Source organism: Dryobates pubescens, chromosome 4, assembly GCF_014839835.1.
Source record: "Dryobates pubescens isolate bDryPub1 chromosome 4, bDryPub1.pri, whole genome shotgun sequence".
NCBI lineage: Eukaryota > Metazoa > Chordata > Aves > Piciformes > Picidae > Dryobates > Dryobates pubescens.
This window is the reverse complement of record NC_071615.1, coordinates 10694769-10716413: the sequence shown is the minus strand read 5'-3', so window position 1 is coordinate 10716413 and position 21645 is coordinate 10694769. Positions and strand designations below refer to the sequence as shown.

The 21645-nt window shown below is 56.5% G+C and overlaps 2 protein-coding genes across 3 annotated transcripts in view; one reads left to right on the top strand and one right to left on the bottom strand.

Moving 5' to 3' along the window:
* Positions 1 to 437: 437 nt before the first annotated feature.
* DNAJA3 (DnaJ heat shock protein family (Hsp40) member A3) lies at positions 438 to 13106 on the bottom strand. The gene is made up of 12 exons (XM_054180628.1): positions 12854 to 13106; positions 12526 to 12659; positions 12069 to 12152; positions 10691 to 10903; positions 8599 to 8751; positions 7495 to 7642; positions 6654 to 6718; positions 5668 to 5796; positions 5134 to 5249; positions 4353 to 4450; positions 2137 to 2253; positions 438 to 1469 (listed from the first exon to the last, which is right to left on the bottom strand). Exons 1-11 carry the CDS (start codon positions 13104 to 13106, stop codon positions 2150 to 2152), a joined length of 1497 nt encoding a protein of 498 aa, XP_054036603.1. The 3' UTR covers positions 438 to 1469; positions 2137 to 2149.
* Positions 13107 to 14731: 1625 nt separating this feature from the next.
* LOC104300291 (coronin-7) overlaps positions 14732 to 21645 on the top strand; it is a 41529-nt gene continuing 34615 nt past the window's right edge. For both annotated transcript variants that reach the window (XM_054180493.1, XM_054180491.1), the window contains exons 1-5: positions 14732 to 14827; positions 18235 to 18331; positions 18648 to 18722; positions 20225 to 20295; positions 20643 to 20826. In XM_054180493.1, the coding sequence (XP_054036468.1) occupies positions 14768 to 14827; positions 18235 to 18331; positions 18648 to 18722; positions 20225 to 20295; positions 20643 to 20826 (487 nt within the window). In that variant the 5' untranslated portion in view covers positions 14732 to 14767. The remainder of the gene's footprint in view (positions 14828 to 18234; positions 18332 to 18647; positions 18723 to 20224; positions 20296 to 20642; positions 20827 to 21645) is intronic.

Below are 21645 nucleotides of genomic sequence, written 5' to 3'. Positions count from 1 at the left end.
CACACAGGAAATGTGGAGAGGCTTCTCTGCTGTGAAACATGAAAGCTCAGCCTAATCCAGTCAGTTTTGGCCTGGCCTTTGGGCTCTTACAGCTACACTGAGTTGCTGCCCTGTGAGTTAAGCCTTTTCAAGACTGTCACAGAATTGTTTGCTTTGGGTTAGGAGGGACCTTACAGATCATGTAGTCCAGGAACACTTTTCACTAGACCAGGTTGCTCCAAGGCCTGTTCCAACCTTAGGATTTAGCACTTGCTGACACAGCTCCTTCCACTCACCACCAGATGCTTAGGGGTCTGCTCTGGGGAGAGCACTGGGATTTGGCTTCATGTCCATCAGAGAGGCTCAGGACGTGTGGCCCTCTCCTTGTCCAAGAGCAGACCTTTGTTCTTGTCACTGGGGAGGGGCAGGGGGCGAGAGACAAGGCAGGGAGGCACAGCAGGTGTTAAATAGCTTTATGAAGTCAATCTTATTTACATGGATACAGAATCACTTTACAGACAGCTTTAATCAGGAGGCAACACGTGCTTTATTTCAGCAAATCAAGAAGGTCAAGCCTGCACCAGGTCCTGCTTCAACTGGTCACTTAGGAGGTGGGCTGGTGGTACCTGCAGAGCAGCACTACCAGCAGCAGAGGCTGCAGGAAGCACGAACACACTCACTGCGAGAGCTCCACTCCGCCTGGAGGGAACCACTTTGCTCTCACATGTAGGAACTCTGACCAATCCTTTATGCTATGGGTGTTGTGGTAAGCTAATAAAAGACTTTGTCCCAAACTGGCACAGGGCTTGGTGCTGATCTTGTACCCAGTCAGAAGCGACAACAGCAGCTGTGTGGTAACTAAGTAGTTAAGTCTGGGGGGAGGGAGACCTGAGGCAAAGCACAGCTTCCGGGGCTGCTCTCTGGGCAGCGACTCAGCAGGAGTACAGAGCCTGCAGTGCCGGGCTGCAAGGAGTCCCAGCCCCAGAGAGACCTCCCACTCCCCTTCCAAGATGTGTGGGAGGGCTGGGTGAATCCAAGGTTAACCCTCGCCCACCCACCACTCCCCTGGGAGCTCCCTGCTGACACATGCACCCAGCACATCTACATTCAGAAGGGCACCTGAGCAAGCAGCAGACAGCTGCAGGACTCCACACAGCAAACTGCTCTGCTCCAGGCCACTTTTATTTCACATTCCCACTGCTTTGGACTCTACATTTCAACTTTTACCAAATAAAGCTTCCAGCAGCGGCAGGGACTTGGGAAGCAGCCTCCAGAGAGCCACACTCCTGCCATTCTCCTTCATTACCATTTCCTAGGCTGGTGGATGGGTTTGGTTTGGTGGTGCCTCAGTGGTTTTAGCCTCTCCAGCAGGATTCTCCCTCTGCTGCTGCCTGCTGTCCTTTGCTCTCCAGAGCCTGCTGCCAGAAAAGTTCACTCTGGGCTGCACAGACGAGCTGCTGCTGGCTCTTAGTTTCCAGTAGAACGCTTCCCTGTGGTTGAAGCAAGCAAGAAACTTCCTGTTTCCTGACAGAACTGGCCTAAGAGAGTGCCTCCCCACCTGCCCTGCCACCACACTCTGTCAGCCATGCAGCACAGACAAGCTGGGAGCCTGCAGAAAGCTGAGCCCCTGCAGTCCAGGACACCAGTGACTGCTACCAGCCTGCAGCACTCCCTCACAGCAGCCTACACCAACAGCACACCGTGCTGGTTCCTGTGACAGGGGCTTGGCTGTGCTTTACTGATTCCCTCCTGGTGCTTTAAGACTGGTGGGGACAAGTCCAGGCTAAGGGTACCAGCATCAGAGGCTCTGTGCTGGCAAAACAGCCCTGTCCCAGCTTTACCAGCTAACAGGAACACTCTCAAGTGCTTTGAAACTGGCACAGACAGGGAGTGGACAAAGAAGGGGAAGCCAACTACCACCCTGAAGATTTATCCAGCATTCTTCCAGCCTTTTTAGCCGCAGCAACTCTGCAGTCTAGTCCCTGGTGCTTTGCTGCAGGTCACAGGAGACAGCTAGGGCTTTTCACAGCGAGGCTGGAGGGCCTGAGGCTAAGTGAGAAGCAATGCTGTGCTTTTGTGCTGCTTCCACCTCCCAAGAAGTGCAAATCGTGCCCAGCACGGGGGAAAGACAACAGGAAAAGACAAGAGGCCTCCTACCTCGGATGGGGTGTCAGGAGCTAAACATTTTCTTAAGTTTGGAGAGGAATCCCTCCTTGTTCTCCTCAGCCTCAGGCCTATCCCCGCCTGCGCCAGCACTAGCCGTGGCCCTGCCACCTGAACACAAACAGCAAAGGGCTGCAGTCAGATACATCCTCCACTGGGAACCAGCACTGGTGACCAACCAGAGGGTCGGTTTAGATGGGGAATGGTCAAGGCAGGGGGTTTTGCCTGCACCTGGCAGCAAGTCACAGTACTGGACCACTGGCACTCCAGAAGTGGAAGAGACAACCATGAGCCCAGGTAATGCCCTTCCCTTCCCCTCTCCCCAGCCCTCTGGCCAGGGAATTCTTGTGCTGCACAACTGAGGCAGGGATGCTGCAGGCTTTGGAGACAAGTGCTTGGAATTGAGCCTGACTAAAATCATAGCCAACCACAACTTCACAGGAAAGGAAAGGTGTAGTGGTGGCCCCTGGAACAGCCTCTCCTCCTGCTACACAGTGCTGTTGTGGTCACAGAATGCATGAGCTTGGGAGGGACCCTCCGAGGTGATCTTGTCCAACCCCCATGCAGAGAGCAAGAATATCTCCAGCTAGATCAGGTTGCTCAGGGGCAGCATCAAGTTTGACCTTGAATGTCTCCAGGGATGGGGCCTCAGCCACATCTCTGGGCAACCTGCTCCAGTATCTTGATCTCACAGTGCAAAGCAGTGTGGAACCGTGCCAGGAGCCTGCTTCATGGACTGTCAAAGAATGCAACAGTAGCGAGGAGAAAATGAACTCAGGGCTGGAATGAAATGCTCCAAGTGTCTCAGATAAGGAATCTTTCTGGGCAGCAAGGAGCAGAGTTTTCCTGCATAAACAGGTGCTGAGAAGTTGTTTGTCCCTGCAGAGGTGTCTACAGCAAGAACAAGGCAGACTTCTCTGCTAATCTGCTTTTTCTCCAGCAAACCCTTCACTAACCAGCCCCCTGAATCCTACTCCAGCTCTCTCTGCACACAGAGAGCACCGAGCCCAGCCCCTCCCCGCTGCCTGGCGGGCTCCGACTGATGCAATGGCAGGAAACACCCAGGCCTGTAGCAGGACCCGCCCCCAGACACACAGGGAACTCTGCTTCCAGAGCAGGGACAGCTTCCAGCAACAGCCTGTCTCTGTGCTGCACGCTGCTGGCGCTGCTCTGAATCACACCTTGCTGCTTCCTCATCTGCAGATGCTGCTGCTTCCAGGCTGGAGAGTGCTGTTCTCCCCGGGCACAGAAATGCCTTAAAAAGGCTGGGAGGAAAGTTCTGGGCACTAAAGCTGACCTTTAGTGCTTATCCTCAGTGACAATGACAGTGCTGTGTTATGGAGCAGAACACTGCTAAGTATTTGGTGGCTGCTGCCTGTATTCCTCGAGCTCTGGCATGTGTGAGGACCTGAGTCCTTGGGATCCTACAGCAGCTCTGAAAGACTCTCACCTTTGCCTGGCTCTATGCAGCCATGATGCCCTTTCTGGTGTCAAGCACAGAAAAATCCATCTGGCTATAAGAAGTTCATTGTTGCAATACAGACAAACCCAGTAGTGAAAGACAAGGCTCTCACCTCACTGTTCCACCATATTTTGCCTTTAGCTGCTACTGGTGCCAGGTACCTCCAAGCTCACATAACTGCTGAATCAGAATTTCATCTGGAGCTGAGAAAGCAGCCTCCAGGGATCTCACACCCCCCATCACACAGGACACTGCTGCTGGCTGGAGCCAACATGCACCACCAGTGAGCATTCCTAACCCAGGTTCCCCAACATGCAGAGAGCAGCCCTGGCACTAGCACTCCCCTTCAGCTTCCCAGGGGAAACATCCCCACTGTGGGCAGAACCACAACAGATCAGCTCTGGCCTGAAGCACCTCTTTTCCACCTCTGCTACAAGTTACTTGTGGTGCAGGGGCAGATGCAGGGAGCAGAAGGCTTTCACCACCACAGCAAGACTCCCTACAGCCTGTCAGCACCCCTAGAACCTCAACACCCCCTCTCCATTCATGGAGATTTGCCCAGCGAGCACTGGAGTGAAGCTCTCTGGGCAGAGGCTGCCTCCTTGCTTTGTGCTGCAGCCTATTAACACAATGCTGTAGCTATTCCCATGCCAGGCAGGTTGTGCTGACAGGCTGGCTGAAGGTGTCCCTGGCTGTTCTGCCCAGGCAGGCAGCTCCCTGAGGGAGCAGGGGCAGCTCCAGCACTCACCCGAGGCTGTGTTCGTGACCCCGTTCACGGTGCCGTCCACGTCGGCCTCGTCCTCGGCGTAGCTCATCATTAAAGCTCTCTGGCGGTCGGTCAGCCTCCTGCAGGTCCAAGCAGAGGGGGTGGTTATGGCACAGCTCTACCTACAGACCTCCTCAACCTCCTCCAGCAGCACACCAGAGGCAGCTACTGCAGGATGAGATGAATATGCCAAGGATCCTCACAGTGCTCTTAAACTGGGCCATCCATAAAGCACAAACCCCGGCACAAGAGGAGAGGTACCAGGAAGGTCACCAAACTGCAGTGAAGAACTGAAGTGTTCACAAGTGCTGAGAAGAGCTGTGTGGAGCTGCACCAGGACACTCACCTGGTAGGCAGAGCTCAGGAAATGAACTCCCTTGGTAAGCACAGCAACACAAGTTAAAGAGTTTTCTTCCCCACTGGGGCCAAGAGTGGCCAAGCAGTCTGAAAAGCAACTGCCAAGGGGTTTGGTTCCTTTGGGCTGGAGGTGTGAGAGCACAGAGAAGTTAAAAGCTGGAACCTTTCACTGGTGCCTCCAGGCTCCAGATGGAATCACCCACCACGAGGCAGAACTACTCCTGTGTGCCAGGGATCAGGGCTTGTAGAGCTGGGCTGCCAAATGGCATTACTAAACAAAAATGAAGTCCACCTTGCATGAGAATGAAAAGCAGAGTGAGAAAACGGTGACCTCAGAGAAGGATCTCCACAAAGTCTTCCTGGACAGTGGTTTTTTGGAGAAGTTCAAGCTTTCAGAGAGACTTACTGTGGAACTTTAACCTTGATGTGAATGTAGTGGTCTCCATAGCCATAACTGTTCACCCTGGGGATGCCTTTCCCACTCATTCGGATCTTCTGGTCTGGCTGAATACCAGGGGGTATCTGTTAGCACAGAGGGGTCACAGCTGTTACTCCTGGTTAACCATTCAGATAGTAACTGCATGTGTGTCAAAATTAACTGCTTCTCCAGCAAGCTTCCAAGTAGGATGGCCAAGCTGGTACATCCCTCCCCCTGGACACACTCAGGGTCAGCAACGATGGGAAAGCTTTAGAAGGAACAAGTGAAGAACCTCTCACAGTCTGACCACGGATAGGATTTGTCCAGCAACCCACCAGTCCCCACCCAGCAACAGGGCAGGAGGTGTGACCAAGCAGGGCACAAACTCCCCATGCTCAGTCCTGAAGAAGCCTGGATTGTGGTGCTGGCAGGCTTAGGAGCTTTGCAGCACCCCTGCAGCAAAGGAGGCTCTACCACCCCACACAGATGTGTGCCCAAGCTCTTCCCCAGCATGGTACTCACTGTGATATTGATTGTCTCGTACAAGCCTTGACACCTGGCTGTGCCGCCCAGAACAGCCTGTGCTATGGAAATGAGGAGGTCTGAGTGGATATCTGCTCCATTCCTTCTGAACACAGAACTTTTCTGAACCTGAAAGACAGGCAGTTCCAACCAGAAGTCAGCACAGCACCAGAACATTCTCCTGGTAAGCTGCTTCGAAGGTCCTCAGAGGAAAACATATCAGATTCTGTAGTCAGACCCTTTACTGCAGGGTTAAGAAGGGAATGCTCAGTCTCACAGGAAAACACACCTAACCACAATTAGCCAGAGGAGGGGGGAGGAGGTCTGCTCCCTACCTCAGCAGCTCCCCAAACCCTGTGGCTGCTAATGCTGCAGACAGAAAAGACGCTGCCTTGCCCAGTACCCCAAGCAAGGGAAAGCCAGAAGAGGAGAGGGAGGCAGCCAAGCACCTTTGCAGTGCCTTCATGAGCTACAAGAGAATAAAACCTTCCTGGCTCCACAGAAAAGATACTGGGGAAAAAAAATCTCCTTACCAGAGACTCCAGTGACAGAAAACCTCCAGGAGAGAGCCCCAGCTACAGAACATGGCTAAGCAGCACTTCATGGGTGGGCACAAGGACACTGCACCAGCCAGCCTCTCATGGGCATTCCTGCAGCCCCCCCCTGCTCCCACCCAGGCAAGCACATTGCCAAGGCAAAGACTCAAGGCATCAGGAGTCTGTTCTGCATTCTGATGCAGGCTACTGCAAGGGCCTCATCCTGAACAAGCAGCATGGTTCTTGCCAAGCAGACCCTTACACCACTTGTGACAATGCTCATCTGCCACCTCAGAAAGTTCAGGTGGATCATGTTCCCTCAGCTGTTCCAAGGGATCACTTGCTCTTCCTGCTCCATCCCCATTCATTCAGGCACCTTCCAGGCAGTTGGGAAGGGAACAAGAAACCAACTTCAATGCTGGGAACAGCCAAGAACATGACAATACCTACCCTGAATGTAATGAAAATCTCCTTCTTCCCCACAGGCATCCGAACTGTCTGCCCATCCTCAACCCCTGCAGCCAGCAAAGAAAGAGGAAATGTTACCTTGCATTAGAATCCACTTGAACACCCACAGCTCCTGCCACCCCCAAAAGCTGGCCACCACCACAGGACCTGCACAGCCAGGAAGACAAGGCACAAGACCAGGCAGCAGAGTAACACTCTTCCCCAGGAGCTGTGGCCAAGGGAATGAGGATTCAGCACAGGCTGATACCTCTGAGGTGACCACTGCACCCCAAGCAGGCTCACTGCTTCAACCCCTACAGTATTATTCAGGGACATGTCCCATCCTAAGGAACACTGTGGCAGCCTTCACAAGCTGCAGGAAAAAGACAGGCTCTTCATGCAGGGTGGTCTCAAAGAAGCAAGTCCTCAGCCCCACCATTCATTTCATCCTCTCTGGTGAGGAAGGGCATCAGCACTAAGCTAAGCCAGGGCTTTCCAGATTCCCACCCTACCCTCAGGCTTCATCAAGGACAAATGAAAGATCCACAGCAACAAAACCTCTCTCAAGTTTCACTCTTTGAAAGCTGCTCAGAAGGCTTCACTTAAGAACCAAAACCTTAGCTCAGGAAGGGCAAAGCTGACAGCTATATCCAAGGCCAGAAAGTTCCTCTCATTACTGCCCCCTCAACTGCCAAGCTGTCAGCCTGCTTTGATCTCAGCTTCTCTGACACAGAACTTCTTCTTACACTGGTCTCACGTTCATATGTGGCAGGCCTCAGCCACGCTCTGGAGGCCAGCACCCTGCTGTGGGCCAAGTGGTTATTTAACAGACTGCACCACTAACCAGCAGGCACAGGAACCATCACTGTCTTCTTCTGCTTGGTTTGCCCTGTTCCTCGACACATGAGGCACGGCGTCGTGATGATGGAGCCACGGCCGCCGCAGCGCCGGCACGTCGAGCGCATCACGAAGGGGCCGGTGTTTATGGTCTCCTGGGGAGGCAAACACACATCATGGACCTACTGACTAGGAGCTGGTGCCTCCCACTGCCCCAGAACGCCGACAGGGACTGATCCCTCTAATGGCACACAGAACCCAACAGGGCAGAGGTATCCCTCGGCAAGGCGTGGAGCAGAGCACTGGCTCAGAAATCCAAGGAGGATGCTGTTCCCAAGAAGCAGGATCAGACTGGAGCCCCACCACATCCCAGCTTCCACCAAGAACCAGCACTGCTGTGACTCTTGTGGGAAGGGAAACAACTTTCCATCTCTAGGCTTTAATGTGAGTGCAGGCACAAAGCTCCTTACAGGGCTGTTTCAACATCTCTATTTCAAGGAGTCCAAGGACAATCCACTTGCACAAAGCATTGAGGGTGTCCAGCAGAACGTCACAAGGCCAAGCTGTGACCTGAACTGTGAAAGCCACCCACCAGACTGAGGCACAGGAGGAAACAGGGACAAGAGGTCTCCTCTGCAGTCTCTTCTGACCAACAACACCTGCTCTACACAGAAAGGTGTTCAGGTCACAGACCAGTTAACCCAGCATCCATTTTGATGTGTGGAAATGGACAGCCTGAAGCTCAATCACTGCTTACTATGGGCTCAGCTATCTTCTCTTGTCATTATCACCTTCCTCCTCCCTTCACCCCTCAATTCAAAGAATCCCATTTAATGTCCAAGTCCTTTCAGAACTGTTCCATTACATAAACATGGTTTGCTGGATGGACACCACCAGCTGATCAGGCCTGAAGGGCAGTGCTTTTAGCTGGGCAGGGCATTACTTCCACACAAAGAAAATCTTCCTCATGCCTACTAACATCAAGCCCAGGTTGACTCAGTCTCACCCAACAGAAGCTGGTAACTGTAGTGACAGTTTGTCCCTGTGGAAGGGCCTGACTGGCCTGAACAAAGCAAGGCACAGCAGGACCTGTGTCTTTAAAGGCACTTACCATGCCAGTGCCGTTGCAGTAGTGACAGCGCTGGGACTTGGTGCCAGGCTCGTGTCCTTTACCATGGCATCGCTCACAGGAGTCGTTGATGTTCACCACGATCTCCTTGTTGACACCTTTTGCAGCTTGAGTGAATGTCAGTTCCATGATGTACTGCAGAGGAAACAAGGACAAGGATCTAAAGCTGATGTGTGATGGGGTTTAGGCCAAGCATCACAGAATCCCAGCATGGTGAGGGCTGGGAGGAACACCTGGAGGTCATCCAGTCCATACCCCCCTGCTCAAGCAGGAGCACCCACAGCAGCTTGCCCAGGATCACAATGGCCAGGTGGGGTTGGAAGCTCTCCAGAGGAGACTCCACAACCTCTTTCAGCAGACTGCTCCAGAGCTCCAGCACCCTCACACCGAACAAGTTTCTCCTCATCTTCATATGGAACCTCCTGGGTTCCAGTATGTGCCCACTGACCCTTGTCCTGTCATTGGGCACCACTAGCAAGAGTCTGACCCTATCTTCTTGCCCCCTATGCTCTTGCTGAGCATTGACCAGATCCCTTCTCAGGCTGCTCTTCTCCAGGCTCAACAGCCCCAGGGCTCTCAGCCTTTCCTCCTCAGAGATGTTCCAGGCCCCTCAGTATCTCCACAGCCTGCACTGGACTCTCTCCAGTAATTCCCTGTCTCACTTCAACTGGGGAGCCCAGACCTCCAGCTGTGGCCTTACTGGGGCAGAGCAGAGAGGGAGAAGAACCTCCCTTGACCTGCTGGTCACACTCTTCTTCATGCACTCATCAAATACCACTTCAAATACAGCTGCAGGGAAAGAAAGGGATGGATGCATGACCCCTTCCTGCTTAAGGAAGCAGTGATCTGTCCTGTATAAACAAAAAGGAGTACAGGAGGATGCCAGACAGTACAGGAATAACGATTAAATCAGGCTGAACAGCAGTTGCAGCAGAAATTGGATTTTAAAATAGAAAAGAAGGGAGAAAAGATAGAAGCAAAGTGTGTTCCTGCTCTCAGGGAAACCCTTTCTACTTCTAAAGCCTTTGTTTCATGGGAAGGCAGCAGCAGGTGGGGAGAAGCTTTCAGTTCCAATGATGTACCTGCTCTTCCTCAAGAAACTCTTCACTTACCAAGGGCAGTCATCAGCAAAGGTGACTGCACAGAACAGGAAACTCTGTTTATAACAGAAAGGCCATTTTTAGTCAATCCAGAGGCACTGAATCCCAAGCAGGGATCCAAAGGCAGCATACAAACCAGCGCTGTCAATGCCCACAGGAGCTTTTAGCTGCAGTACAAAAGAACACCACACTGGTTTGGTTTCACCATGGGCTCCACTGCAAAATGAAGCAAATTAAGTTGCAAAATGAAGCCAATTAAGCTGTCAAACCCAAGGCTGGAAGGCTCAGTTTGTGGTTCAAAGGTATACTGTGGTTTGTAGCATTGTAGATCAAAGCAGCCCCAAGTAGACTGACATACAGCAGGAAAGGTGCCTCTGTAGGGCTGCCAGCGCTGGGCAGCATCAATTGCTGTCAGGAAACACCAACTCCAACAGCTGAAGCCCAGAAAACTGTCTGGAGGTGTGGCGAATGTAGCTACATAGCTCAGCAATGATACAGAATGACAAAATCAGGGAGTTGCTCTGGTGGGAAAAGCCCTCTAAGATCAGAGAGTCCAACCACTGACACACCACCACCATTCCCACTAAACTATACCCCAAAGTGCCACGGCCACACATTCCTTGGGCATCCCCCAGGGATGGTGACTCCACTGCCTCCCTGGGCAGCCTGTTCCAATGCCTGACCACTCCTGCAGGGAAGGAATTGTTCCTCATCTCCAACCTAGACCTCCTCTGGCACAATTTGAGGCCATTTGCTCTTGCTCTACGGCTTGATCTTAGGGAGAAGTAACTCTCCTACCCACACAATGAGACATTCTGCCACTTCCAGAAGCAAATCCTTTGCTTAAGCTGGCTCCTGGAGCGGTCTGCGCCGGGCTGCTGTCCCTCCCCAGCTTTTCTCTTGCAGTTCTCATTTTCATTTCTCATTCTGCTTTTCATTTTCCATCTTACCTGGAAAACAGCCACACTTCTTACCTCCTGTGGCTGGTCAAAGACGTTCTGAAAGTCACCAAAAGGGGATCCTGAGAACTCTCCAAAGATCTTCTTGAACAGCTCCTCCGGGTCGATGGAGGGGCCGCTGCTCCAGTACTGCCGCCCGGCACCGGCACCAGCGCCGGCGCTGCCAGCTTCGAAGCTCGCCGTGCCGTAGGCGTCGTACTGCTTCCGCTTCACCTCATCACTCAGCACCTGCCAGGCAAAACAGTGGTGCCATCAGGACCACAGATGGATCCCCAGCACCTCAGCAGCCTGTGTCTGTGTCACCCATCTCTCAGAATTCCAGGCTCCTGCCATGACCAGAACAAGCTCACATTCTCCAGCCTCCCTATCACTGCGAGCTACGAGCAGCACTTGAACTACTGAAAAGCTGCTGCTGCTCTGCTCTCTCTCAGCTCACCATGAGGAAAATGACAAGATCTCACCAATCTGTAACTTGCATTGTGCAGTGGATCATTAATACATGGTGTAAAAGCTGAGGTACATCTGAAAACCCCACAGCAATCATAGAATCAGTAAGGTTGGAAAAGACCTCAGAGATCATCAAGCCCAACCCCTCAGGACTACTAAACCATGGCACCAAGTGCCACGTCCAATCCCCTCTTGAGCACCTCCAGGGAGGGTGACTCTACCACCTCCCTGGGCAGCACATTCCAATGGCCAACAACTCTCTCTGGGAAGAACTTTCTCCTCGCTAAACTTCCCCTGGTGCAGGTTGAGACTGTGTCCTCTTGTTCTGGTGCTGGTTGCCTGGGAGAAGAGACCAACTCCCACCTGGCTACAACCTCCCTTCAGGTAGCTGTAGACAGCAAGGAGGTCTCCTCTGAGCCTCCTCTTCTCCAGGCTAAACAACCCCAGCTCCCTCAGCCTCTCCTCACAGGGCTGTGCTCAAGGCCTCTCCCCAGCCTCATTGCTCTTCTCTGGACATGTTCAAGAGTCTCAATGTCCTTCTTAACCTGAGGGGCCCAGAACTGGACACAGGACTCAAGGTGTGGCCTAACCAGTGCTGAGTACATGGAGATTTCTGAACAAGCTGAGGAGCAGGAGGAAACGGCGCTGGGGCAGCACACTGGCAGCTGCTTCTGTCTCCCAACAGCCAGTAGCTTCTGACAAGGGTTTTTTTGTTTATTTAAGTAGTGCCTGCAGCATCCACACCAGTCACTCCCTGCTCAGAAGACAGCACAGTTTAAGAGAGCCCAAAACACATCCAGCTAAATCAGATGCTGGGGGTAAATAATCTCCTGTTGACAGAGGCACTCATGCCCAAGCATTTCACAAGGAATGCCTACAGGAAATGCTTCCCCCCATCCCCTCCAATCCTGCCTCCTCTTCACTACAATAAAACCCTGCACATTACCTCGTAGGCTTCTGCCAGCTGAGAGAACTTCTCTTTAGCTTTAGGGTCATCCTTGTTTGTATCTGGGTGGTATTTCTTTGCCAGCTACACAACAAAAACCAAACTATTAGAGACAGAGATCATTTACTCTAGCAGACCTCACATAGCAGGCAGAGCTTGACATCAGACCATCTGTATTTTAGGGAACTAAAAGCATTCGTTTTGCCCTTCCCTTGCCAAGGTGAGGAATCACAGCAATCCCAGGGCTTTCTGAAGAGAGACCTGAGATGAGAGCCCGGGCAAATCATGCTTTTGAGGAGATCCCCAGGCCGATGTGCTGAGCTTTCCCACCGCCCCCTCCCCTTGTCTCCAGAGCAAAGCCGTCTCAGGGGGGTTCACCCTCTGCACAGGGGAAGCTGCAGGCCCCAGCCCCCGGTCTCCCACCCCCCCTCGACGGGCTCCCCGCCGCCACACGTGCCTGGTAGTAGGCCTTCTTAATCTCCTTCTGCGTGGCGGTGCGGGGCACCCCGAGCACCTGGTAATAGTCCTCCTTGGAACGGGCCCCGGCGCTGCTGTGGAAGGAGGCGGCGGCGGCGGCAGCGCGCTTCGTCCCTGCGGGAGAGGAGGGCAGACGGGCCGCTGTGAGGGCAGAGGAGCCAGGGTGGCGGCCGGGCCGCTGCCGCCAAGGGCAGGAGGAAGAACAAGACAGGGAAAAGGCTCCTGTCCCCTGCCCGGCCCCGCCAGGCCAGCCCGAGGCTGGCCGCCCCCCGCCCCGGCCCGCTGCCCCCTCCTCCGTCCCCCCTCACCCGCCGCGCAGAGCCCGGCGCACAGCGGCAGGAGGCGGCGGGCGGCGGCGGCGCGGGGCGGCGGCGGGAGGCTGAGTCCCCGGACGAGCCAGACGAGCGGCAGCCGCCTCTCCCCAGGGCCGCGGCTGCGGGCGGCGGCCACGACGGCGGCCACCCCGAAGCAGCGCGACGAGCTCCCGGCCGCCATCTTGGTCCGCGGGCAGCGCTGCGCATGGGCCGCGCTGCGGGCGGGGGCGGGCGGCGCAGCGCGCATGCGCAGTGCTCGGCGCCGGGCGCCGTGGCTGCCTGTGCGCGGCGCGCCGGGGAGCTGAGGCAGGTCCGTGCTGAGCGCGGAGCTCGGCGGCGACCCGGGCAGCCGCCTGCGGGGCAGCCGCCGGCGGGGCAGCCAGGCTCCACGACGCCTGTCTCCGGAGGGGTCTGCGGCAGCCGCGCCTTGGGAAACGGCGGCTTTGCGGCGGGCTCAGTGGCTCAGTGTTGCCTGTGTGGGGCCTTCTGAGGGCTCTTCTGCCTCGGTGGGGAAATTGTAGCTGAGCTCAGGTGGCCAATAAGGCCATCAGCGTCCTGCGTTGGAGCAGCAATGGTATGGCCAGCAGGACGTGGGCAGGGATCGTTTCCCTGTGCTCAGCGCTGGTGAGGCTACTGCCCCGCACTCCAAGAAGGACATTGAGGGGCTGGAACGGGTCCAGAGAAGGGCAACGAAGCTGGTGAACGGTCTAGAGCACAAGTCTGGGCAGGGACACCTGGCTCTCTGCAGCTACCTGAAAGGAGGTTGGAGGCAGGTAGGGGTTGGTTCCTTCTCCCAAGGAACAAGCAACAGGATAAAATGGCCTCAAGTTGCATCAGAAGACATTGAAGTTGGACATGAGGAATAATTTCTTCCCCAAAGGGTAGTCAAGGCCTGACCTAGGCTGCCTAGGGCAGTGGTGGAGCCCCCACCCCTGGAGGGGCTTCAGAGCTGTGCAGCTGCAGTGCTGAGGGCCATGGTTTAGTGGTGACCTGGCAGTGCTGGGTTAATGTTTTGACTCTGTAAGTTAAAGGTCTTTTCCAGCCCACCCATTCTGTGAGTCTATGCAATAAAGGCTTTTCTGAACACGGAATGGCTGTGCCAGAACACTGCCTGCACCGAGGGTAGGAGCTTTTCTCCATAGAGGAGGAGAGCTCATGCCAAGTGTGTTTCTCTGCCGCTGGCGTTACCAGGGCTGGCGCTTTGCAATGCTCCTCAGCAGCTCAGCTCAGCTCTGCACTGTGTGGGAGGCACACGGCAGCGGCAGCGGCGAGGGGGATGTGTCAGATCCTGTCTGCTGTCACCACGCATACAGCCTGGGTGGCAGGGAAGGACACCTGAGTTGCACTGGCATGGGTAACACCGTGACCAGGCCCTGAGGGCTCAGTGGGCTCGGATCCAGCCTTCCCTTCTGCAGCTTTGCGTGTGGGAAAGGCTTCTGTCTAATGCTGGCTGTGTGGCTATGGAGGGATGAGGAGACTGAGCCCATAGGACTGGAAACCTCCCATTATCCCCATTTGGATCCCAAAGGAAAGGTCATCCTTGTCTCCAGCAGGACATTTGGGTGACAATAGAAGTCACAGCCTGCAGGTGCAGGTGGTGACAACCGTGGGTCTGGTAACCCCAAATCTCTGCCAGAGGCAGTGAGAGGGCTGCATGCCCCAGGATGGTCATCACTGGGAGGTTTCAACGCTCGGGGTCGGCTCTGAGCAGGGTCCCGGGAGCCGCTACCCTGCCCTGCGGGACTCGCCGCCAGCCCCGGACACGCGTGGGGTGAGGGTCCAGCGGGGGCGTGCCTAGCGCGGAGGGGCGGGGCTAGCAAGCGGGGGCGTGGCCGGCTTGCAGCCCCGGGGCGGGCGGAGCGGCGGGGCTGGGCTGGGCTGGGCTGGGTGCAGTGCAACCGGAGCACCATGAACCGCTTCAAGGCGTCCAAGTTCCGGCACACCGAGGCCCGGCTGCCTCGCAGGGAGGTGAGAGCCGCGGGACGCTCCCCGCCGCCCGGTAGCGGGGGAGTGGTGCGGGGGCGGTGGGGTCGGGGCGGGGTGGGGCGGCCCCGGCAGGGCGCGGCGCTGGGTCCCGTTGCTGCCCTACCGCCGGTACGGCGGGGCTGTGCCTGGGCTCCCCGCGCGGGGCATAGTCGCGGGGTGGCAGCGTCGCCAGGGCGGCCCCTCCTTGGCACCCGCAGCTTCCCGGTGTTGACAGAGGGTCGGTGCCACGGGGCTGGCGGCAGCCCTCAGGTCTCGTCCGGGGCCGCGAGCTGCCCGGCGCAGCCGGTGCTGTTGACATGCAGTAGGCATCCCTGTGACGGCAAGGAGCCAAGCTGTGCCCCTCCTGCCGTGAGACCCTGGCTGGGCACGGCAGGCACAGGCAGCTGGCTCTACTTCATGCTGCCCGCCATCCCAACTTGGCTGAGTACCTCACTGGTGCCCAGCCCTCCACAGCAGCACTGGCTTGTCTGTGACAGCTGGGGAGACATGCACCCTCGGCATGAAATGCTGGGCCCTGCTCCCTGCACCCCACTTCCGCAGGCAAAGAGGAAGCACTGAGGCCTTGCAGGACAGTGTTGAGCTCCATCACCCTGCCTGCCAGCTACAGACCTTGGCACTGCCAATGTCAGGCAGGTCTGGTGGGTCTCACCAGGCAGCACAAAGCCATGTGGTGATCAGCTCCAGCCTCTGGCCCACAAATAACCAGCCCTAACCATGCCAAGCATCGTGGTGCCAACAGCAGGCAGTGCTGCCCTGCTCTTCCCAAGGCTGTAGAGCTTGGCCAGGGCACTCCTCCAGATCTCTGTCCTCTGCAGATCAGGCAGGGCAAGGGCAGGGATACTGGGTCAGAGTGGGTCATGCTGGGTGATCCACATCGGGGAACGTCACCAGGACACCTATCCCTTCCAAGGACTCCCCAAGCTGGACACCCTTCATCCAGCATCTCCACATGAGCAAGGCTGCTGCTGCTCTGACATGGTGGAGGTGGCTGGTGGGATCCTGCCTCAGTGGCTCCCAACCCATGGGGAGCTGGCCCAACTGGAGCAGGGTCCCTGTTGAGGATGGTCCTGCATGGGGAAGGAACAGCATGGGCCAGTCACCTAGTGCAGGCTGCTCTGCTTACCAGCTGTGCTGCAGTGGCATGCAAGGGCAGGAAGCCATGTGGCCAGACGTGGAGGATGCAGGCTGGACGGGTGGTGCTGCTAAGACCTGTTGTGTCATACTGCCTTTGGAAAGTGGGGAGCCCCAAAGTCACCAGAATAATATCTCTCAGCCCTTGGATGTCACTGCTCTCCTTCCCTGTAACCTCCCAGCCAGACCTGCCCTATGCTCACAGACTTCTGCAGACCTGGTAAGCACCCAAAACATCCTCCTGAGCTTCAGCTGTAAGGAGGAGATGCGATGATCCCTGTCATTGTGCCCAGCCTTGAGCATCTCACCACCTCTATGGTGTGCCAAGCTCAGTGTGTCTACAGAGCAGGTGGCATGTCCTCACAGTCTCAGCCAGCCAAGCATTTGGCTGTGAACCTCAGAGTGCAGATGAGTTGCTGCCAACGGCCAGCCCAGGGTGCGAATCTGTGCAGTGTGGGTGCTGGGATGCCCACCGTGGGGGAGGTTATGGCAAGTGTCATGCAGGGATGTCCCTGTCACAACTGCTGGTTCCTGTGTTGAGGAGCAATGTGGGACACCAAAGGACGGTGTGCTCTCACCCTGCTGCATGGGAAGACATCTGCTCTGCATCTGGCAGCCTGCAGTGGGCTCGGCACACGGGAGGTGGCCCCTCCGAAAGGCATTTCCCATCCAGGCATGAAACAAGTCCCCAGCAAGCAAGGCCACATCACCCAGCTCTGCAGGGCAGGAGGTGGCAGATGGACATCCTGTCTCTAAATCCATCTCAGGTGTCACAGCAGGAAGCACTGCTCCTGTCCCCAGCTGAGCAGGGCAGCTTGTTTACAGAAGCTGAGGCAGACACTTGACCTGGCCTGATCAGGAAGCGTGGGGCAAACATGGAGGATCTCATCTGCGAAGCTTCTCCCCTTCAGGGAGGGTCTGCAGGCCTCTGCTGGCAGAGCCCCCCTGAAAGATTGCAGCTTGCTTTAGGGATGGAGCCAGGATGGTGCTGTAATCTTTACTGGCTGCCCTGGCGTGCTGTGGGCAGGATCCATCCCCTGGGGGCTCCTGGCAGCATGCAGGGATGTTGTGGGGCTGGGATGGACCAGCTCAGCAGTCTCTCTGCCGGACCTCAGTGTGTACCCCTAGAGGCTGGGGGCCAGATGTGGCTGGTGACACCCCTCACTGAGGGTCCAGTGTGGGGTGATAGAGGATTGTGGGACCCTTCCCTCTGGCTCTTGCTCATGCTCCAGACCTGTTCCCCATTCCCACTGCGGCACCTGGCTCACCCACCTGCCGAGCATGGGGAGAAGAGCCAACCCTTCAGCAGGAGAAGGGTTAAGAGGCCAGACACTGAGCAGGCTGCTGTGACAAGGACCAGAGGAAGTGCTGCAGGAACTGCTGCTCTCTGGCAGGCCTCAAAAGGAAGCTGTGCAAGGAGAGGAAACCTGGGGCTCTGTTCTTTCGGGGCTGCACATGCAGCTCCCTTCCCTGCAAAGGGCTCTGCCCTGTTAGTGAGGTCTGCACCACTCCAGACACGCACAGCTTGCTGGGATGCTGGTGGCCGTTAATGTGCCACCATTGCCTTTGCTCAAGGGTTGGACTTGGCCCTGGGTGTGACAGGGAGCTCCTGCTGGCCCTTTGCAGACAGGTGTCTGCATCACCTGGAGCAGGTCCAGCTGACATGGGGTGTCCCAGTGCCCCATGGGTGACTTGGAGTAGTAATGGGAATGCTGCAAAGAGGAATTTGGGGTTTGGAGCCGTAATGAAGTTCCTTGGCTGTGTGTCCATGTGGGAAGCACACTCCACAGCCTGATGGGCTGCTGCTTTGCTGCCCAAGAGCCTTTGTCCCTTCCCAAATTCCCTGACATCAGTTTATCACAAAGTCCTCTGAGCCCTTCCCACTGTGGGAGAGCCCAGGACTGGGACAGTTTTGGAGAGGGGCAGCACTGGGAGCTGGGATGCTCCTGCTTCTCATACCTGATGAAGCTGGCCCAAAGCCCTAGTGAGGGTCTGCACTTCTGCACAGGGAACACAAACAGCCAAGTTGTCCATGTTATCTCCCAGAGGACAGGGCCCCAAAATGTGCCTCCAGCATGATCCAGCTGGTATCAGCAGTCTCCAGGTAGTGCCACATCCATCAGCACGGGAGCTGAAGGTCTATAGTGGTGCTGTGCCAGTGCTTCCTTGCCTCCCCTCCAGCCATGCTCTGGCCATGGGGTCAAGCTCCTCCAAAACAGAGGCATCCCCTGATGTGGATTTTTCCCTTTCCATCCCAGGCCTGGATCGGGGGGATCCGAGCAGGCTCCATCACGTCCCATGGGAACCACGTGAAGGCCAGCTGCCGCTGGATTGCCCTCAGTGCCGAGGCAGCAGGTGAGGCACAAAGGGATCACAGAATCTCAGAATGGTTTGGGTTGAAGAAACCTTTAAAGGCCATAGAGTCCAACCCCTGTGGAATCAGCAGAGGCTTGGGATGGATTTGTCCGTGTGGGGCTGGGTGGTGGGTCACCTCCACAGACCCCAGGAGGCATGAAGGCAAGGGAGGGAGGCTCTGAACCTGGCCAAAGGTGCGGACAGTCCTGCACCTCTTGCTTTCTTTTGCAAAGCTGTGTCCTGCTGGGGGGCTTCCTTGGAACATCATGTGAGTGATGGACAGGTTGATGAGCTGCTCTTGTGTCCTCTCCTGCAGGTGTGCTGGGCATTGTGCCGCTGGAGTGTGAGGATGGAGGCAAGAGGACTGTCTCTCAGCTCTGCTGCCACTCAGGTGAGCTGGGTGTCTACTGACCCTGGTCTGGTCGGCCCCAGGGACCATCTCCTGGGGCAGGGTGACCCTGGCAAGTGTCACTGGTGCCAGGGCACAAGCCAGCTGCAGCCACACTGCCCATGCTGGGCTCTGCCAGGCTGGGCTTTTCTCAGGAGCTGACTTGATCCACGTCACTTCCCATCCCGAGCTGCAGCAAGGTCTGGTCATGTAGCTCTTGCTCATACTATTCCTCCAGCACACCCTTCCCATGTTACTCATTGCACACCCAGTACACCCAGTGCCTGGCTGACAGGAGCTGGGGATGGCATCATCACGGGTGTACCCAGCTCCAGTGACAGGAGGAACAGGCTGGACTGGTGGCCGTGTCGCCCTGAGCAGCTCTGGTACAGACAGAGCGAGGCGGCTGGCATCATTGCCACTGGCAAAGGAGCTCACGCTGCGTGGATGAGGGTCTTGCCTCCCACCTGGGCACACAGACAGAGTGTTGGGGAGCCCAGGGTACCCCTTACCTGGTGCTGGAGCAGCAGTGCCAGCCCAGGGAACACCTGACCACCCATTTCTCCCCAAAATTGCTGCAGAGCAGCAAGGTGGGAGCTAGTCCTGGTGCTCAGGGCAGGGTGGCAGGATGGCACAGCATGCCCAGCCTGTGCTTCTCCCCCCAGCTGGGTCCCTGCCCTGGGGCTGGGCATGGTGAGCCGGGCACGAGGAGCTACCGCACTGGCAGGTGAGCCAGTGAGCTGTGCTGCTGCTGTGGGGTGCCGGAGGGTGCACAGGGAGCCAGCCCAGCTTCAAGGGCTGATAATGAACTTCAGCAGGAGCCCTTTGAAGCAACGCCTCCGGAATGGGAAGGGATTTTCTCTCCTCCAGGGGCAAAGGCAGCGGAACGAGCTGCTCGCTCCTCCTGCCTCCCGGGCCTGTCTCTCCGCAGCCTCCTGGAAGCGGAAAAGTACACAGTGACCTACTTTCCTGAGCGTGCCAAACGCACCCGTGGGGCTGCTGCCACGGTGCCAGCCCCCTCCCGCGGGGCCCTGCCATCGCAGCCCGGGCAGCATCCCTGCAGCGCCGTGCCAAGCCGGGGCGTCACAAAGGGACCCTTGTCACCAGCACGGCCTCGCTCGCTGCCATCTGGGCCGGCGCAGACGCTCTTGTGCTGCTCCTGCTTCTCCCCAGGCCTCCTGGGCATGTGTGAGCTGAGATGGCAGCCAAGCCTGGGTGGTGTTGGGTTAGACGGGGACGCAGTGGTGGGACACCACCCTTCGGCGCTCCCGACCCCACCAAGCGAGTGCAAAGCCCTGACGGACATCGTGCAGGGGTTCAGGCTCTTGCAGCAAAGCTGAGCTGCTCCAAAATGCTTCGGTGGTGATGGATCTGACCCTGGCTGCCTGCTCCTGCCTGCAGGCATGTGTATGAGATGAGGCTGGGGCTGGGACAGAGCGAATGCGGGGGACATGGTGTCAGCAGGAGCGAGGTGAGGACAAACCTCTTTGCCCTTCTCCTTCCAGATGTGGTGACAGACTTTGACTTCTCACCCTTTGATCAGCTCCTGCTGGCCACAGGTTCTGCTGATGAGATGGTGAGTGCTCGGTGCTGGGTGTCTCCTGGCATGTCTCTGGGATTCACTGTGGAGCCCAGGGGAGATGGGGCCAGAGCAACACAAGTAAGAGGAGCTGGGGAGGAGGGTTGCCAGTCTCAGGGAGTGGTGAGGGATGTCCCCAGCTTGTAGGGGCAGGACAGATGGTGTCAGACAGGGATCAGCCCTCTCCCATCTGGAACGCAGCAGCTTTGATCCCACCAAGCTGCAATGAGGGATCATTTAGTGTCCTTAGGGACCAAAGCCTGGAGAAACAGCAAGCCCAGCTGGCAGCCAGCTGGGTCCAGCTTGCCTGTCTGGGGACTGACCACCTCTCCCTGGGGCTGCAGGTGAAGGTGTGGCGTCTGCCTGAGAGCGGCCAGGACATGCCCAGCAGCTCGGGGCTGACCCTGGGGCCCTGTGGGGGGCCAGTGGACATGCTGCAGTTCCACCCCACGGCAGATGGTGTCCTGGCCAGCGGCATGGGGAAGAGAGTCACCGTCTGGGACCTGGGGCAGCAGCAGCCACTGACAGGTAGGCTTGGCCATGCCAACCAGATCCTGCTCATGAGGGGCATCAGCACACCTGAGGGACAGGATCCATCCAGAAGGAGCTGGACAAGCTGGATAAGTGTTTCCATGTGAATCTCATGAGGTTCAACAGGCCAAGTGCAAGGTCCTGCACCTGGGTTGGGACAACCCCCGGTATCAATCCAGGCTGGGAAGGTGCTGCAGAGAGATCTGGCCAGAATGGATCAATGGGCCAGGGTCAGTTGTGTGAGGTTCAACAAGGCCAAGTGCCAGGTCCTGCACTTGGGTCACAACAGCCCCATGAATGCTACAGGTTTTGGGGAGAATGACTGCCCAGTAGAAAAGGGTCTGGAGGTGTTGAACAAAAGCAGTTGAAGGTGAAGCATGTGCATGGTAGACAAGAGGACCACCAACATCCTGCCCTAGATCAGCAATAGTGTGGCCAGCAGAAAGTGATTGTCCCCATGTACTCAGCACTGGTGAGGCCACACTTGGAGTACTGGGTTCAGTTTTGGATCCCTCTCTCCAAGAAGGACATTGAGGAGCTGGAGCTGGTCCAGAGAAGGGCAACAAAGCTGGTGAAGGGTCTGGAGAACAGGGCTGGTGAGGAGCAGCTGAGAGAACTGGGGTTGTTAAGTCTGGAGAAAAGGAGGCTGAGGGGAGACCTCACTGCTCTGTACAACTCCTTGAAAGGAGGCTGGAGTGAGACGGGGGTTGGTGTCTTCTCCCTAGTATCAGGTGATAGAACAAGAGGAAATGGCCTCAAGTTGCACCAGGAGAGGTTTAGATTGGCTGCTAGGAAAAATTAGCTTACAGCAAGTGC

Coding starts and splice junctions, on each gene's coding strand:
- DNAJA3 (XM_054180628.1), bottom strand. CDS start 13,106: ATGCGCGCTGCGCCGCCCGCCCCCGCCCGCAGCGCGGCCCATGCGCAG. Junction 12,153..12,525: donor TTAAGAAGGCCTACTACCAG/GCACGTGTGGCG, acceptor TTTGTTGTGTAG/CTGGCAAAGAAATACCACCC. Junction 5,250..5,667: donor ACGAGACAATCAATATCACA/GTGAGTACCATG, acceptor CTGTGCTAACAG/ATACCCCCTGGTATTCAGCC.